The 19223-nt window shown below is 37.1% G+C and overlaps 2 protein-coding genes across 2 annotated transcripts in view; both read right to left on the bottom strand.

Annotated features, from left to right (window-relative positions):
* RpLP1 (Ribosomal protein LP1) overlaps positions 1–16823 on the bottom strand; it is a 32965-nt gene extending 16142 nt beyond the window's left edge. The window contains exon 1 of the mRNA XM_081769698.1: positions 16619–16823. Coding sequence (XP_081625824.1) covers positions 16619–16690 — 72 coding nt within the window. The 5' untranslated portion in view covers positions 16691–16823. The remainder of the gene's footprint in view (positions 1–16618) is intronic.
* On the bottom strand, positions 4995–12649 carry LOC145693587 (uncharacterized). The gene is made up of 4 exons (XM_081769697.1): positions 12157–12649; positions 8690–9342; positions 7141–7378; positions 4995–5159 (listed from the first exon to the last, which is right to left on the bottom strand). The coding sequence occupies exons 1-4, from the start codon at positions 12320–12322 to the stop codon at positions 5032–5034; spliced, it is 1185 nt and encodes a 394-aa protein (XP_081625823.1). The 5' UTR covers positions 12323–12649; the 3' UTR covers positions 4995–5031.
* Positions 16824–19223: the final 2400 nt, after the last annotated feature.

The following is a 19223-nucleotide window of genomic DNA, read 5'->3' as shown; positions in this document are numbered from 1 at the left end:
TGGTAGTTTTATATTTTGAGTAACAAAGCAATTTACGATATACTCATTTTTCTTCCAAACAGGTTTGCTGTGTATCGCCAGCGAATTATTTGCAACAAAGAAACAAATATGTTTAAGATTCGTTTTGTTTATTAAAGAAATAATAATCATGTTGTCTTTCATAGTTGTTTCATTGAAGTACGGTTGTTCCCCTTTATTTTTACTTATACTTTATTACCTTTTCCTGTTTGGAAACAATGTTTGTGCCAATCAGTCACCACGTTTTGACCCGAAAAGAGACCTGGATAAATTTTATTTCATGTCTTACTGTCTGAATGGTAGTTTTATATTTTGAGTAACAAAGCAATTTACGATATACTGATGTACACAATTTATCGTTTTTCTTCCAAACAGGTTTGCTGTATGTTGCCAGCGTGAAATTCAAATGTATTTACAACAAAGAAACACACACGTTTAAGATTCGTTTTGTTTATTAAAGAAATAATGAAATGCTTTCATACAAATGTATATTATATAAAGACTGAAAATACATTTTTTAAATTCTTGCAAAGAAAACACAATATTTTCTTTGTTCCATCGTTTTATATAAATTATGAAAATCTTAGCAGTGAATATTAAACCAAAAGCAAGTTTACAATGTTAACCGTGCGTCTAAACAAGGGAAGTATCAATGAGCTCATATTGAAACCTACCGTAAAATTTCACTCAGAGGAAGGAAGTCCCACAGAAAAAACACACAATAAAGCAACTGCGTTTTTGAAGTGGAGTTAACCTAAATGGCAGATTGAAATGTCGCGTATCCATGTCGACAATAGCACAATACGTTCAGTACCACCCCTTGTAAACTGCCTGTTAATAATAAAAAATCAATAACAACAATGTGGGTACATACTATACCTAAGGGGAAGTCGTACGGTAAGGTGAACCTTGACAGCAGCCATCTTGAATTTAGGTCAAGTTTTGTAAATAGGAATAGGGCCAAATGATACATGATTTTGGGTAAGAATTTAAGCAGAAAAACAATGGTAGCAATAGTTTTAAGATACATGCATTTGGTAAAAAGTTACAGTCATATTTATTGTGTATGTTTCCATGTACACAACTCCCGAATGAAGCAGCTGTCCAACAATTTGTAAAATACAAAAATATAGGAAACACCCTTTATATTTTCCCAATTTGTCCCAAATGTTGTTAAGCAAAGCTACACACTTGTAGGAGATTAGTCGGCAAATTTGGTCCAAATTGGTTGAATAGGGGTGGAGATACAAGCCGGAAAAACGAAAATTCCATTGGTAAAATACAAAATAGTTTAAACACCATGTAATTCTGATGATTTGTTTGAAATTACGGTGGTCACAACTCAATACTTTCGAAAGCGTACTCTGAAAATATGGTTCAAATCTGTTGAATAGGAGCGGAGATAGACTAGATAATACGAAAATTTAGCCAAAATAGTTGATAACAAAATTCTTATATTAAATGCTGTATGTGCAATTTTCCTCTGATCTGTCTCAAATTTTAGTAACATTTAGTTACAAATTTTAGTTATATTTCAATAGCGACAACTTACTTTTGGGCAGCTGCTTCATTCGGGAGTTGTGTGCATGGAAATATACACAACAAATATGCCTGTAACTTTTTACCAAATGTACGTTATCTTAAAACTATTGCTACTATTGTTTTACTGCTTAAATTCTTGCTCAAAATCATGTATCACTTTGCCCTATTCCCATTTACAAAACTTGACCTGAATTCAAGATGGCTGCTGTCAAGGTTCACCTTACCGTACGACTTCCCCTTAAGTATAGTATGTACCCACATTGTTGTTATTGACTTTTTATTATTAACAAGCAGTTTACAAGATGTGGTACTGAACGATTGTGCAATTGTCGACATGGATACGCGACATTTCAATCTGCCATTTCGGTTAATTCCACTTCAAAAACGCAGTTGCTTTTTTGTGTGTGGTCTTTCTGTGGGACTTCCTTTCTCTGAGTGAAATTTTACGGTAGGTTTCTATATGAGCTCATTGATACTTCCCTTGTAAGACAAAAGATACAAGTTTTGTTCTATTAACTTAATAAACTCTACATTCCATAATAATTGCAAAGTACCTTACTGCTATTCTTAAATTCTTCGTCTGCAGATGACTCAGGTGTAGTGTTCAATTGTATATCATCCAATTCAAGAAGGTTGAAAAGTACCTATCCTGTCCAACTTTTATGCATATGACTTTTGTATATAATAATTCCTTCGTAAGGATGACATAATCATGAGTAACAGACGAATCATTATTACAGTGAAAAACGTGTGTTATGGGCAGATTGTACCACTTTTCTGTGAAAGCAGTTTCAGCTTCCATCTTTTCAACATAAAAATATATATGTTCTTTGCAACAAGATTCGCATTCAATAACATATATTTCTATGATCCTACAAACATGTGCTGTGCTACAGTCATCAAGCAAAAAGTAACTGTCATCGTGCTTCCTGTTAGTGCAGTGTTTAGAAGTGCAGAAAAGCATTTTTCCTGTGTGTATATCACCTATTCGAGAACATTTATATATTTTTGCGCTTTCTTTACCAGAAAAACACGTTGCTGTAATAGGAATACCGGACACTTGTGTTAAAATATACTGTGTAGAGCAATCAGTTTTTGTGATATTGGCAAACGAGACTGATTTTGAACTTAAAAGGAATTCTGTAATCTTAACTGTTGCAGATGTTCCGCTACACGCATTTTCTCGTGCAAAGCCATTAACAATCTGTGAACCTATCTCTTGTGTTCCATGCATGTAGTGTTTTAAATTTCCATTTAGTGACTCAAACGGGAAACATGAGAAAGAATACAAAGGTCCTGCATTTTTGACACAATCAGTGAGGTGTAGTAAATCATGTACGTTAGAACTCATATGCTTCCTACCATATAAATGTTCAGTTTGGAAAACAAATGCATGCAAACATTTTTCCATTGCATCCAAATGTTGCACGGAAATTGTACTTGATAAGAAACACGCCACTGGTTTGATGATTTGCAAAGTGTGATTGAAATAATCAGTATTATTGAAAATATCAGAAAATATAGGAAAGTACAGTAAGAAAAGATTCTCAAACTCGATAGCTTTCCAATTTCGACGTTCTTTGATCGATCGTGGAGAACGGGTTAAACATGATGGCGTTTTTATTTCTGTCAAACGCTTGTTGAGTACATTAATCTTGCGGCCTAAGTACCACACTTCATCCTTGTTTTTGGAATCCAGCCAATTCATGACTAAAGAACGAAATATACCCAGACATATACAATGCATGTAATCTATCATTGTACTCTCAATAATCTGATAATTATTAAGGAATGCAAATACACTTATCCCCTTAGCACCAAACTCTTTATTCTCACTATGTCGAGAGTGGTCTGCGTCATTTCGCAGCGGACTTTTAGGATGTGCCACATTGTACGGATAAATACGTAGTCCATGTTGTAAGTACTGTCCTGGTTGAAGACATTTACTGCATCCAAACTTGCCGTTGAATTGTACTAGCTGCTGTACAGCACACTTTGCAGGTTTATAAAACGTGCCAAGAATGGCATGCAAGCGTACCTGAGTGATAACATTATTTTTCAAAGTATATTGTCCTTGTAGAAGAACACCACATTCAAACTTCTTCAATTGTGCAGCTACACATGAATAAAATACAGAATGCAATAAATCGTTCTTTTTAACGTGCAACTCTGGAAGTCCGATGAAAGTGAACAATCCAACTAGAAGAATGTTTTCTGGTTTCCATCGCATCGGTTCATCTATTTCTAATATGGAAATGTAGAATGACCAGAAAGTGATATAAGAACTGTTAAAACAGGTAACGCCATCAACATTTATGATCCCTGTCAAAGATAATATTCCATCTTCATCCACTAATAATGGGTGTTCTTCCCTGAATTTCCTATAAATTTTACCATCTCTAACACTACTCAAGTTACCCTGACGTGATTGCGATATTGACTGATTTGCCAGAAAATGTGGTCGGGAAAACATGTTCTCCAGTTGTTTACCAATATCTACAGTAAAAAAAGAGTGAGCTTTTTTGCACACGTGTTTGGTACAGTTATTGCATGAAAGGGAAGCACAGGCTGAATCGTGAATATATGCACACTGACAACAGAAGAAATGCCGCTGGACTTCTATGTTACGTAAAGCCATGAATTCTTGCAATAATAAATATTTCGTGCGTGGTACTTCTTTAATATTTACAGAATGCATTAACCTAAGAAGATCTGATGTTGCAGTTTTCGTGAGCTTGTGCTTATGAACAAACTGCATTATTTTTATAACAGATTTACTTTCAACGTTCTCCTGCAATGTAGAACTGTTTGGTCCCGAAACGTTATGACCTACATTTAATTGCAATTCAGGAACAGAAATATCTTTTAACTCGGAATTGCACTCTGAACTATCAGGCGAAAAGTCGAACGTTGATTTAAAAGGATGCTGTGAATATGTGCCGTGAAGTACTTCGTTTTGTTCCTCAAGAGGAAACGCCGGAAACGAACATTGTTCATCGATACAGCCCGATGAACCAACGCTTACACTGCCTGTCAACTTATTTTCCCCGATTTTTAAGCCCGCGTAATTGGGAAAAGGGTCAATTTGTGGTTTATCGGATTGTATCGAAGAATAATGGTTGTTTTCATCCTTTTCTCGTGAAGAACAAGACGATGTACTAAGGCTATTACATAATGTACCTCCTCGTTGAGTGCCAGGAATTTCAGTGTTTACTCTGTTAACATGTAAACGCTTATTCCACCTATATCGTGTTTTTCTTGGTACCTGAAGCACCGAGGGAGTGGGACTGTTGCATGCAACATATTGTTTGTAGTTTCGTTTCATTGTAGTTTGTAAGTTAACGTAACTATATTTTAAACACGTATAATGAACATACAAAATGTAAATACCAATAACTCAAAAGTACATATATACACTGTATCTACAAATTACTATTATACTGTTGGTATGAAGCAGAATTAACACAAACTCTACTGATCATCTTGATCCTTCTGCTTGTCTCCGTGCCTATTCTTTCGAGCCGCCTGTACACATTTGTCCGTCATAGCTGCGTGAACTGCAGACGTCTTGGTATTAGGAAATTTGAGGAGAACATAATCTGTGATCAAAGAAAGGTCTTATCAACAAGGATCTTTTACACATATACTGAGCTGAAAATATAACGAAAGAAACAAACTCCAAGTTAAAAAAAAGTCATATATTGAACAATGAACACTGATTGTAGGAGGTGACTGGGTGGACAGTAGAGAAACTAACAACTACAGATATAGTTATTGTTAAGAAAGAAATAGTTACATTCTGTTTAAAGAGTATTTTAGAAGTGTATTTACAGTTTTTACAGCTATAAGATTGGTTTGACTTAGTTTAACGTCCCACAGTTATGTCTGCTACACTAAAGGAGAATGACCTGCTGATTATAGTGGAATCGGAACTACTTCGATCGTTCAACTGTACTTCCACCGGGAATCGAACCCGGGACCACGCGAACAGAAGTCAAGCGTGCTAGCCACTAGACCAAGCGGGGGTTCTTTACAGCTATGAGTCAAGTAGCGATAGGATTGGGTAAAGAAGTGGCAAATTAATCGGCCATAACGTACCATTCAATCCTGGACTGATTTCTTCTCATTTCGGGTCATGTCGGTGACCAAGAAAAGGGTTCAGGTGGATCAGTCGGAATCATGCTAAGTGTAAAAGTTAAACAAGTACAAAACTTGGAAAATTCGCCACAGAAACTTACAATTTGTTCACATACGTTAATGGAGATCAGTATCTATCTATCACGCGTATTCGAGTGGTTCAAGAATGTTAAAGGAAGGAGGGAAAGAGGGACAATCCAAAAACCCACTGTGACAGAGAATGTGTGTAGAAAATCGGTACAATTGTTCGAAACCGCTACATGAAAATTCGAGCAATTACTAACACCAATAAAGAAACAGTAAATAGAGTTTTACACGTGAAAAAGAAGTGTCATAAATCCTCTCGCACCAACACTGAGATTGAATTGCAGTACTGACATTGTTCAAAACAAAACAAAACAAAACAAAAAAAAATATATATATATATTCGAGGTCAAATTAGAGGGAATTCGGGTATTGGCGAACCCGTCATCTAAAGCAGACCCTCCTTTTTTTATTTTGTCGATTTTCTTGAAGTGAGTTGGCAACATTATCAGAGAACGCAAATTGCTTACTCTTATGTGAAAGCTTTCACTGAAGATGTCATTGAATGCAAATAAGAATACGCAAATTTATGTCTGTAGCAGACTTCAAAACTTTCGAACGGTTAAAAAGTCTTTCTTTATGTATTTAGTTTCATTTAGATTCATGTTATATTAAGAACAAATAGGTGACATTGTCTTGACTAGACCTTACAAGAACATCAAAACCATCATGTAAAAATATTTAATTACTGATGGCGGATAAAGTGGACCCCGGCATGGTAGCTAAAGTGAAGCAGAGTCCAATTTGCTCAACCTTTCCAGCAGTGCTCCTTTAAAGGTTCTTTTACTGAATTAATGACTGGCATAACTTAAAATGTATAAACTTAATGCAGATATAACTGTTGGATACACAAATGCACACATGTACGAGTTTCTCAAGTCATTGCAGTATTGTTATAGACATTGGACAAGTCGGTCATTGGAGTTCTGAAACGTTTCTACAATGGAGAAATCATAATGTACCTCAGACCTACAGGTCATCCTATCACTCACTGTAATTTGACAAAACTTTGATAGGACAATTAAGGTTACAAACCGGCGTCTTTAATTTCTCGTTCAGCACCTTTTGTGCTACAGGATTCTAGCCCATTAACAGAAGACCCCAGGGATCCACTTTACCGGAGCAGTTTCAAAATCAGCAAATTTTCACACTTCCAGTAAGGAAGAATTAAAAAATGAATACAGCATAAGCTAAATTATTGTGCTTAAACATGATACAAATAAATAAAGAATTGTTTTGTTATAGATTTATAGAAGTAGCAATTTGTATTTAAAAATATAGCCCACTTGCTCCACGATGTACTATGCAAGAAATGCGAAACAAAAATTATAAGTGAAAGGCATATGAAACCTAACATACCTTTGATAGCACTAATAATATCTGGAGACAGTGTTTTCTTTATTTTGCCACGACCAGTTATTGAACTTGTACTAAGCTCATCATCATCAAAAAAGCACGACATAAGATTTCTCGTGAGCTTTGTAGCAGAATGGCCTGCACTGGCTACGCAGCGAATTAATCGGGAATGCTTTATTGTAATGTCAGGGTAATCAGGACTGAGAACCACATCATCTCCATGTACGGATTTCGAGTATTCCTGTAAGTAAAAGTTTAACACAATAATTAATCTTAACACATTCTACCATTTACTTTTACATATATGATGTACAGTAGAAATAAAATTACCCGAATTGCTTTGGAAACAAACGATCTTACCACGAACAATCTTTTGCGCTTGATTTTGGTTCTTGAATCCCCCCAACACAAAACAAGGGTAGAGATAACGAAAGCCGAAACGATGCGAGACTTAGCTGCATCGAAACTAGTAGTGTGAGCTGATTGACTGATTTTAACACACTGTACATGCAAAATTTAAACTACTTTGTTTTTATAAGTCTTTAATTTGTCATTTAAGCAAATTTAGATTTTTGTATAAAAATACTATTTTCGTAAGTTATCAGGATCGAGTGTAGTCCAATTAATCCGGATAATTGTAACTCTACCGTATATAAGCACAATAACTGCCCAACATATGAACAGTATGTATCAAACACTACTACAACAGCGAAATTGAGCGTGTTTTTAAAATTGCATTGTCCAGGGAATACATATAATTTTATACGCCTCCAGCTAGCAAAAAGGAAACAAAAAGAAACATATGTAAGAACAGTGCCGTCAAATCTAATTAAAACAAGCAAACCGCAAATGATGGCTTTCCGAAAATAGTGACCTAATCACATTTGAAAGGGACGAGAATGGATACATTATACGCAAGAATTTTCGAGGTGCAATCTTCCTATAAGCACAGATGAAATGCAAATATATACACACAAAGAAAGAGAAAATGAAATGACTTTCGAGTCTTCCGTTCTGCAGTTATGTGGAGTAAGCTAAAGGAGACAGTGATGATGAGAACCAATGAAATGATGGAATGAACAGAGGTGAACGCTGTAACCCTCTCCACTGGTCTAGTGGCTAGAATGCGCGCCTTTGGCGTAAAAGATCCCGGTTCGATTCCCAGTGGTAGAGCATTGAAAGAGAGGTTCGGATTCCACTTTAAACTATATGTCCACGTCTCATATAACCTCCCTCCTGAAAAAAAAAGACGTAAGCGATAATCAAATCAAATAATCAAAAGTAAACGCTCTACCATTGAGCCACCGCGACCCCACACAAAGAAAAGAGACAAAATACTTAATGCAGACTTTGTCTGTCTTATAGAGACTATGCCGTTACCTTAAATTACTCATAGTTTGAAATAAGCAAGCAGAAAGAGAAATTTGGACCGCCACTTACATATTTGTATGACCCTAAGAATTTGAACAATTGTACGCCCGCACCCCTTCCCTACAAAACGGCGGTAAATTGATCTAAAACCTTAGTCTTAAAATCTAGAAAAGAAACTTACATTACTACTTTGACTGGATGGTGACACCTCATGGTTGGATTCTTCAAGATCTTCGGCATCTAGCAATGTGAACAAGAATGTCTTGACACTTCTCGGTACTTTGAGCTTCCGCTGTTTATCTCTGGAAGCGCATTCCTTCTTTAGAGCATCTACTAAGCATTTTTCTTCGTCTAATTTGGTGCGCAAATCATTAACTTCTTCTTTCAGTACGCTGCAGTTTTGACATTTGTCGATCTTTCGTACTTTTGGTTTCGATGGACTGTTCTGAGCTGATAAGTATGCGTTGCTTGGATGCTTGTCTATCTGTTCTTGACAAACGTTACTGGCGGATGCTGACTGTAAACTTCCGTTGCAAGAAGTTCTGTTTATTTGCTCTTGCCAGACGTTACTGCCGGGTGTAGTTTCTGTAGCCGACTCAGATGGAAAATTATCCGTACATAGTGTGGGGTCCTTCACAATAGTTTCAAAGTTCCTTTCAAATATTTCTTTCAAACTGCCTGGATTTCTACGATTTTCATCCTCTTCATCTGTTGGAATCGGATCTGTTGAACTTAGGTCATCAGAATTATTACTGCTGCCAGAATCATATCTTATTACCCGTTCCGTCTTCCCGACAAACTTCCTTTGTTCCACCTCACATTCGGTTTTAGTACCTGAAAAAAAAATCCATCATGATGTCATCTGTATCCCGAAGTTTTCGGTGGTACATCATAATCACTTCATAAAATATAAGCAATACAAGAAAAGGGCCACCCGTTAAAGGGATCTACTACAGATTACATGCACCAGCTTCCAAGGAAAAGTAGTAGGTTCAGTAGTTAAATAATCGTGGCAGATACTGACCGATTGAAAGTAGTGCCATTGCGGGAGATGTGAGAAGGCTATCTAATTGACCCGGGTGGTAAAAGCTTGAGATAAAGTGTCCCTTGTACAGCTAGCAAACTACAGAAACTGCATACCTCAATCTAGCCGATGCTTCTAAATCACTCGTTCGCAGTAGGAGTACAAATATATAATAAATAATTTCGTAGAGAACAGTGTATACTGATAGTTAATATAGGGGCGCAGATTTTTTAAAAATATGTGGACATAAAAATGATAACTTTGCGGTTAAACGAGTGACTGCATATGAAAGAGGACTGTGTTCGATATTAATTCCGACTATCGGAGTGCCCTGCATTCTCCATGCCTCCTGCAGGACAAACACCAGTTCTCGCATTAGTTAGTCCATTTGCGATGTCGCTGTCGCAAGACTATTAGAATAGATCGTGGCTAAGCTGTTAGCGCACGCGCCTTTGACGTAAGAAACTTGGGTTTGATTCCCAGTGGAAGCTCATGTGGTTCGGATTTCCTGTTAATCAGTATGTCTACGTTTCATATGGCCTCGTTGCTGAAAGGGACTTTGAACTCAAAATCAACTCAACTATTAGAATGGGAAACTCCAAAACTTAAAGTCAGTGGGTGCGCTTTTAGAATAAGCATAAACCTCGTTTATTCCCCAGTAGTGCAATTCCTAAAGTTTATTGATGAAAGAAGTAAATGTTTTATGAATGTCTGTAAACCGAAGACAAAACTTTTATAAATTGGTTTACACACACATTATTACTCGGTAGTAGTACATTGTTACTTGGGCCTGTACAGTAAGAGTTTAAGAATGCCTTATGGAATCATTTGAAGCAAGAAAAGTTAAGACAAATGATTTTTATTTTGCCGACTTATGTAAATATGCACGAATCTAGGCACAGTAGTAATGTTTGCATGGTGTAGCTATTCTTCATAATCTCATTCGAGACTTACAAAACCTACACGCAAACTACAACGTATGATGTTGCAGTTCATTTCCTACATCCCAAGAAATGGCATTTGTGCTGTATCGCCAGACCACATGAAAATCGATAAAGAAGTACCAACATGAACTACATTTGGTTAGAGTACATTACTTTACGTTAGGTTATGTTACATTAGGCCAGGTTAGGTTCAGTTACAAGTCAATTACCTTCAAAACAAAGGCATGTAAATTTTTACAATTTGCAATAGAACATTACTATTTGCGTATAAATAAGACGTCCGAATGTATATGATATGAAAACTACAGTACAAGACATTAACCAACCTGTGCTAGGTGCTCACTAAAAGCAGAGCGCGTTAGTTAGGGCGGGTAAAGGAACAGGCGCATGAGCGAGGGTAGTGAAAACAGGTGGGTGTTGGCAATGATAAGAGTTTGAATAGCACTTGTCGTTGTTTCATACTAGTAACACTCCACTTGTAAATAGTACACCGTGTCTTTACACAATTTCAACAGCTGACGTTCGTTATTTTCGTGTACGTAATTCTATAAAACACACGATATGTCATAATATTGATATATATGCGCCATTTCCACACTTCATTTCTCGCCACTAAATCATAACAAGTGTACCTCTATGTGAAATAGTCTCTTCCGCCTCCACATACAATGACGCTTAGAACACCAAAACCAGCCTACAAAACCACTTTCTTAATTTCAGCTATTCCCGTAATCTGCTTTTCATTCAAACTCCTTCACAAACCAAAATAGGAGTATGTTTAGTACAAGAGGTTCAAAAGCACGTAAAAAACAGAAAATTTACAGAAGAAACGAATGATGCAAGTACTTAGACGTAACAGAACGTAACCAAATCTAACCTAACCTAAACCAACCTACTATTAGTAGAAATAAGCGAAATTCTATCATTCTTTGGAAAAGTATGCTGGACCCATACACTAATATAACATAAACTAACCTAAGCTTACCTAAATTAACATAACCTACCCTAAACTAACCTAATGTGAACAGAAATTACCAAAATTGTAACATTTTTTAGAGAAAAGAGATGGACCCCTTCTGCTAAACATAGGCCCCAAAATAAATTATCCAATTCACCCAGTAATTTCCAAAATATTGGAGGCGGTACGCACTTAAACCCCAAGAACCAACATGGTTCACACTGTTTTACGTTAATCACTAAAAATCTACTATTCTACTCTGATACCTACAAAAGTGTTATTTAAACTCAGATATCTAGATTCAGGTCGACTGCCAACAGTTAAAGTGTACTAAATAGTTTATTTTGGCGCCAAAACATGTTTATGTTGATCTAGCCACACAATAAATAAATTAAAAAAAAAAAAAAAAACTTAGGATTATAAATAGTAAATACTTCTAAAATATAACAGAGTGACAGTGAATTAAAAGTGAGCACAATACTCTGTTACTTAGCCAGAAGACATTTTCTCCAATGTACTTCGCTGAGTCATTAACATCCGTAGATTCATGCGATTTGTATTTCCATCGTTCGGTAGTTACTACAAATTCGCGGTAATTTTCTGTTTCGACAGTTCACTGCAAAACACACGGTAATGAATCACACATTAAATATATGTCATTATCTTAAATTAATTACATCTATAGCTGTTAAAGTATTGTTAGAGCCAAATACATTACTCACCTACATAAAGAATTCTACCATCGTAGCACGTGCTTCCTTTCCATTGTACAGGGTACACTTTTCCAAGTGTAAGTTTACCTGTACATTTACATTTCTTGCGGTGTAGAATGGAATAAGTATTATTATCCCATTCAACTACAACATACGCATTATTTGCCGTTGACATCTTGAAAGCCACTGTAATCTTGTGGAAACTTACAATTCATCCGCTACCATCGAGCACACAACCATAGAAAAACCACTGATCACAAACCCTAACGTCAACAACCAGCAGACGATTGACAACGAACAAACGAACGCTGTGGCGCCAAGCGTCTTTCCTGTGCGTAAACATATAGGTTCTGATCACGTTATAATTATGTTGTTTTCGATATTGTCTCCCAAGTTTACAATATACATATAAGAATAACTTATATGTGTATGACGATAATTGTGTATTGTTCACATATCGCAATTCTTAAGGAAAGGAAACTTATTATTCAGACTCAGGGGTGTCATTTGAGAAAGTCAAGGGGACAATCGCCCCATGAGTTTCAGAATCTCTTAATTAATTGTGCAGTAATATAATATAAATAAAATGTTAGTGTGTTTGTGCGTATGCTTCTTTGGGTGCCAGACGAATGGACCGAGAGTTATCAAATTTTGGTCACGGGTATGCTGGTCCACGGCCAAGACCAAGACGAAGCATTTTTTCCAAACTTCGAACTAGGGGTCGCAAGGGAGGATTTACTACGACATGAAAATATAGTCGAAAATGACTTATATTAATGTTAACTTCATAGTTTTCGGAATCGCTGAGATCATAGTGAAACTCCCGATTGCGTTCACTTGCCCACCCCCCTTGGGGGCCAAGAGTCAACAGCAGGTCACCGAGACATGTACAAATAATCGAAAATAACCAATATTAGTGTCAAGTCTATAATTTACAGGCTCGCTGAGATTAACGCTGAAGCTATGGATCCCGTATATAATTCCAAATACAGCCCCATCGCCTAGGGGCCGAGTCAGGGACATACGCAGGGGGTGGTCCTGAGGGTCCGGACCCTCCCCGAAATTTCGACTTTTATGTAAATTTAGCCTAATTTTAGGGGCAACTTTAGAAATTTTAATATAAAATACTCTCATATTGAGTTTGGACTCCTCCCGAAATAAATTCCTGCGTACGCTACTGCCGAGAGTCACCAAGCGGGTCACCGAGACACGTAGAAATAAGCGAAAATTACCGATATTAGTGTCAAATACTTAGTTTTCGAGATCGCTGAGATCAATGGTGAAACTCCTGATCGCGCTTACTTCCAAATTCAGCCACGTCGGCTGGGCGCCGAGTCACCAGGGGGGTCACCGACACATGTAGAAATAATCGAAAATTAACAATATTAGTGTCAAATCTATAGTTACGGAGTCGCTGAGATCAATGCTCAAGCTTTCGATCGCGTATAATTCCAAATTCAGCCACATCGACTGGGGGCCGAGTCATCAGGCGGATCACCGAGACATATAAAAATAAGCGAAAATTACCGATATTAGTGTCAAATACATAGTTTTCGAGATCGCTGAGGTCAGTGGTGAAACTCCTGATCGCGTTTACTTCCACATTCATCCCCGTCGGCTGGAGGACTGAAAGGCACAAAGAGAGGGTTTTTTTACCGAGACATGTAAAAATAATCGAAAATTATCGATATTAGCGTCAAATACATCGTTTTCGGGGTTGCTGAGATCAATGGTGAAATTCCCAATCGCGTATAATTCCAAATTCAGCCCCATCGACAAAGGGCCGAGAACCACCAGGCGGGTCACCGAGACATGTAGAAATAAGCACACCGAGACATAAATATAAATCTCTATAGAGCAAAAATGGTAACAGATAGCTGGACATGACCTTTGTCTCATCTCTGTCCTTATCCATCTATTGAAATCAAAAAGCGTATGTCTACGATTTCCGATGTGAATATTGAATTTTCATATTTTGGAAGTCTACATGAGTTTCACACTTGGAAACGAAATTCATTTGTTACTATCATAAATCTTAAACCTGCATGTATGTAACTAAAGAGGTATTTCTCATTGATAGAATGTTAGCATTCAGAAGGTTCTAGTATCGATTCTATAGAGTGCGGCCACCCTGGCTGCATTTCCCCAGTTACACCAGGTGAATACAGGAATGGTAGGCTACTTTACAACACAGGGCCTGACCACTGCCCTCCCCTATCCGGATCTGTAACTTGGGTGTCGAAGATCACAAAATAATTTATGTCAAGTGCATGCTTCTTACATGTTTACGTTTATTTGTAGGGACTACAGGTGCTGTATATTGCATGTTTTTTTAATTTCTGACTTTTGCATGTTAGTTATACACATTATCGTATCCTTTTATCCATCTGCATGTACTTTCCAGGTGTTTTACATGTACATGGTAAGTACCTGGGCATACTGGGGAAATAAAGCATTTCCCATGCATGTGGCTTGTAGTTTCCGATACATAGTGATTTACCTGTCTTATATTCTCTGTACATGTACGCTTTATCTACGTCTGCCAGGTACAATACATGCACCTGTGACATTCATTTTCCGTGGATGCATGTTCCTTACCTGTTTTCATTTATATGTACAGGAATTGTACATTCCATGTTTTTCACTCCTAACTTACGCATGTAAACATGTAATTTACATTGCATTTTTTCTATCGTTCTGCAGGTACTTTGCATGTGTTTTACATGTACATGGTAAGTACCTGGGCATACTGGTGAAATAATGCATTTCCCATGCATGTGGCATGTAGTTTCCGATACAGAGTGATTTACCTGTCTTATATTCCCTGTACATGTACGCTTTATCTACGTCTGCCAGGTACAATACATGCACCTGTGACATTCATTTTCCGTGGATGCATGTTCCTTACCTGTTTTCATTTATATGTACAGGAATTGTACATTCCATGTTTTTCACTCCTAACTTACGCATGTAAACATGTAATTTACATTGCATTTTTTCTATCGTTCTGCAGGTACTTTGCATGTGTTTTACATGTACATGGTAAGTACCTGAGCATACTGGTGAAATAATGCATTTCCCATGCATGTGGCATGTAGTTTCCGATACATAGTGATTTACCTGTCTTATATTCCCTGTACATGTACGCTTTATCTACGTCTGCCAGGTACAATACATGCACCTGTGACATTCATTTTCCGTGGATGCATGTCCCTTACCTGTTTTCATTTATATGTACACGTATTGTACATTCCATGTTTTTCACTCCTAACTTACGCATGTAAACATGTAATTTACATTGCATTTTTTCTATCGTTCTGCAGGTACTTTGCATGTGTTTTACATGTACATGTTAAGTACATGGGCTTAAGAGGAAAAACTAGCATTTCCCATGCATGTGACTGATAGATTACAGGCACATGCCATCAATTTGAATCATGTTTTTTGAACATACCTATTGCGCTTGTATGTCCCAGGTATATTACATGGACCTGTACTATGCATGTACCTTGGTGTATGTACATTACATGTCTCCTTTATATGTACAGATACTTTTCATTGCATGTTTGAGAACTTCTAACATTGAACATCATCTACACATGTATCACATGTTCATAGCCACAGGTAGATTCACCTGTCAGTGGGAAACTAACATGCTTTTTACAGCTACAGGCGCCTGTATAGTACCTGTTAAAGTCACATGTACCTGTACATGCACAGAACATTGCCTGGAATTTGTCACATTTTCATATGGGCAACAGAAAATGTATGGACAAAATTCGATGTAACGTTTTTCGTGAAGGAACGAGAGAGCGAATATAAGAAAATACTGTCAGTGCACATCATATTGAAATGAACTTTAAGTGACAGTGAAACTATTGTATGTGCTCTTCTACTATCCTCGTTTATGCGTCTACACCCAGTCGTTGACGCGCCTGTTCCCTACAGAGACCCCTTTCGCTGCGGTTCGCGTTCTCCTGCCTTGACTCGGTTCGATAGCACTCGTGTTTTTTAGTGGTCGCCTAACAAAAGTTGGTTCGTGTTTTATGCACTGCAGTATTTTATTCCACACGTCCACCTTCTATTTATACTGATAACTCCTGAAAATCTGCACGTAGTAATGAAGCTCATTTAGTGCATGCTCTGCTAAAAGCTACAACTTAATCTGAAAACGTAACAAACGTGTCAAATTTGATGGAACAGTCTACTCGAGTAATGCTCGTAGTTTAAAAAAGCAATATATGTGTCACTTTATACCCTGCATGAAAATTCACAAGCAGATAATCTTAATTCTTACATATGAATATACTTTAGACGATTTTATTAATACCCAATTTAAAATGAATTATGAAAGTAAATACAGCTGTATAAACAATAATACAATGACAATAAATCAACAATTCCTAACTAACTTAACTTATAAATATGAAACATACAAACGCACGTTTTATTACTTCAGTGCAATACATACCGTGACGGCTACTTCATCGTCTACGAGAATAAGTGCGGAGTAAACGCATGCAAGCTCTGCCTTGGTTGCCATTCTTTCAATATAAAGCAAAATTAATACTTGATGAATTCACAAAATTATGATGCAAGTCGCCGAAAGGCCTTAGCTCCGAAGAGAACAAGCACCAGCCAATTTCCTCGAGGTCGCGGACGGAAACGGAAGTTACATATGCTTACGTCTTCCGATCAGGGCTGCCAAGTGCCAACGAATACTTGCTAAAAGGAAAAATAATCGAAAATCACTAAAATGTCCGAATCTAGATGTACGGCGGTTATCATTCAACAACAACCTTCTCAAAGTTCTGCGCATAACAAAAGAACGCCAATGCGAAAAGGTGTTATAAGTGCTATGCTGGTTATCGCAAAGTAGCGATGGATTGACGAAACCGCTACGACATGTTCCGGAGTATCTATGCATTTCGTTTGACAGAAGGGGCGGATACAGGGGGCGATTGGAGCGGTCGAGCCCCCCAGAAGAGAATACTTTCTTATTTTGTATATAAATAAAACCCATACCAGACTTTGGAGCTCTTAAAAGTAGCTCTAAGTATCAGTATTACAACCCGCCACCCCTCCCAGAAGTCCGTCCTTGATCCGCCCCTGTTTGACATTTCGTATTTTCTACTTAATATCATGTTGTCATGAGAAACTTGGACCCAGGACCAGACGCGGCCCTCTGAGAGGTTGTACCCAGTGAGGTTCATATGACTTGTAATCTCATGAATGGAAAAATAAAAGAGAAGGCGCCTTCATTAAGTATATCTTCGCAAAATTTGTATACTGCCAAGCACTCAGCACAATGCGACAGGTAAATGCTATTCCCACTATTACAACCTAAAATACTGATTTTACGTTGTGTTTACGCAAACTGATATATAATGAGATCCTGCGGTTTCTTTCATAGTTGAATTTGAAATAAGAGCTTCCTTGTGACTATGTAGATGGCATATGTGCCTTTGTTGTGAAAGACCAGGATTCGATTCCCGGCTAGAGCTTATGTGGTTTGGGGCCCACGTTAAACTGTAGATTCATCGGTCGATGTCTCATATAACCTTGCTGCTGATCGGAGCGCCAAACTCAAAATCAAGTACATTATCTTCAACACTTTGAAATAGACTCTCAGATGAGTATTTTAAAAAATCCATTCTAAGAAACAGTGCATTTCAATTCGAACCAAATTATGAAAAACTTCAATCATTACTGAGCCTTAGTGTTTTTAGAATTTTGTATGAACCATTGTCGTTTCTACAATTTTTAAAAATGTATTTTTTTAAAACGAGGAGCGTGCGGAATATATAATCATTTTCTTTTATAAATATGCAATAGTAAATAAGTAAATTGACTTTAAAAAGTCGTTTAAGCTCCACCCACTCATTCGACAGCCCTTGCGCCATTTTTTGCAGAAATGACGAAAGTGGTGCCTGAGAGTCTGTTAGATGTCTAAGAGGCTATGTGGATATTGAGCAAAGAAAGGGAGTTTCAGTTTTACTTTTAATTTAGGATACATTGTGAAACTGCACAATAATAATTAGCTTACTACCACCTACGTTAAACAAAGTCACTCTTACCGTAAAAATATTATTTAGTTCCATAACTGAATTGATGGGTTTGATAAAGTACACTATGTTCTCTAACTTTACGATTAGAGAGATGGATTTAAATATATTTACTATGTTAGTTATTGAACGTTCTCATTGTATTAGTATTGTTCTTCTAAAACTAAGGAGAAATGAAGTATTGAACATCGGTAATTCCGTGCACCATAGGTGCCAACTACACGGGTATGGCCTTGGCTGAGAGACTCAAGTGTGCGTTGGAATTTTTTTCGATATAATATTTTCATGACATTGACAAAAATTTAGTGAATGTGACCGCAAGTTTGATTTCGTGGGCGGATGCTTATACTTTGAATAATTATTTATCAAACTAGTTAATTGTTATAACTTTTAGCCTCCTTAGGTGTACGGCACAACGAGGATTGAACTATATAACATTATGTACAACAATAAATCTATAGTATAAAATTGTAAGTGACTATGTTGTGACTCCTAATCTATTGAACCACCTGACCGATAGCGATCAAATTTTTAACATAGATGAGGTTTAAGCCTAGAATGTTATTTGTCAGTTCACTTTAACAGAGCAACGTACGGGAGGAGGAGAAGGGGAGATATACCAAATCAATATAAACAAAAATAAATGTGAAGAAGTTTGTAACTTAATAACTTTTGAACCACCCAACCGACCTCAATCAACTTTTTAACATGTATGAGGTTCGAGACTGGAAAGTTTTTTTTTTTTTTTTTTTTTAAGTTTCACTTTGATGGTAGAATCTAGGAGAGGAGGAGGATATATATATATATGTACAGGGCGGTAGGAAACTCCACCGACAAAATTCAGGAGGTGATTCCTTTTGCACTTTTCTCTAGGACACATAGTTTCGGAGCTACATGATGCCGAAAACGTGGCAAAATACACTTTAGAGCGCTATATCTTTTCTATTTCCAATGATAGAGGCAGGGCGGCATGGTTACCTCAAAGGAACGAAACCTACTCTATTCAAAGAT

Source organism: Thermobia domestica, chromosome 8, assembly GCF_964235325.1.
Source record: "Thermobia domestica chromosome 8, izTheDome1.hap1.1, whole genome shotgun sequence".
NCBI classification, from domain to species: domain Eukaryota; kingdom Metazoa; phylum Arthropoda; class Insecta; order Zygentoma; family Lepismatidae; genus Thermobia; species Thermobia domestica.
Note: the sequence above shows the minus strand (reverse complement) of the source record. Positions and strands in the feature narration are given on the sequence as shown.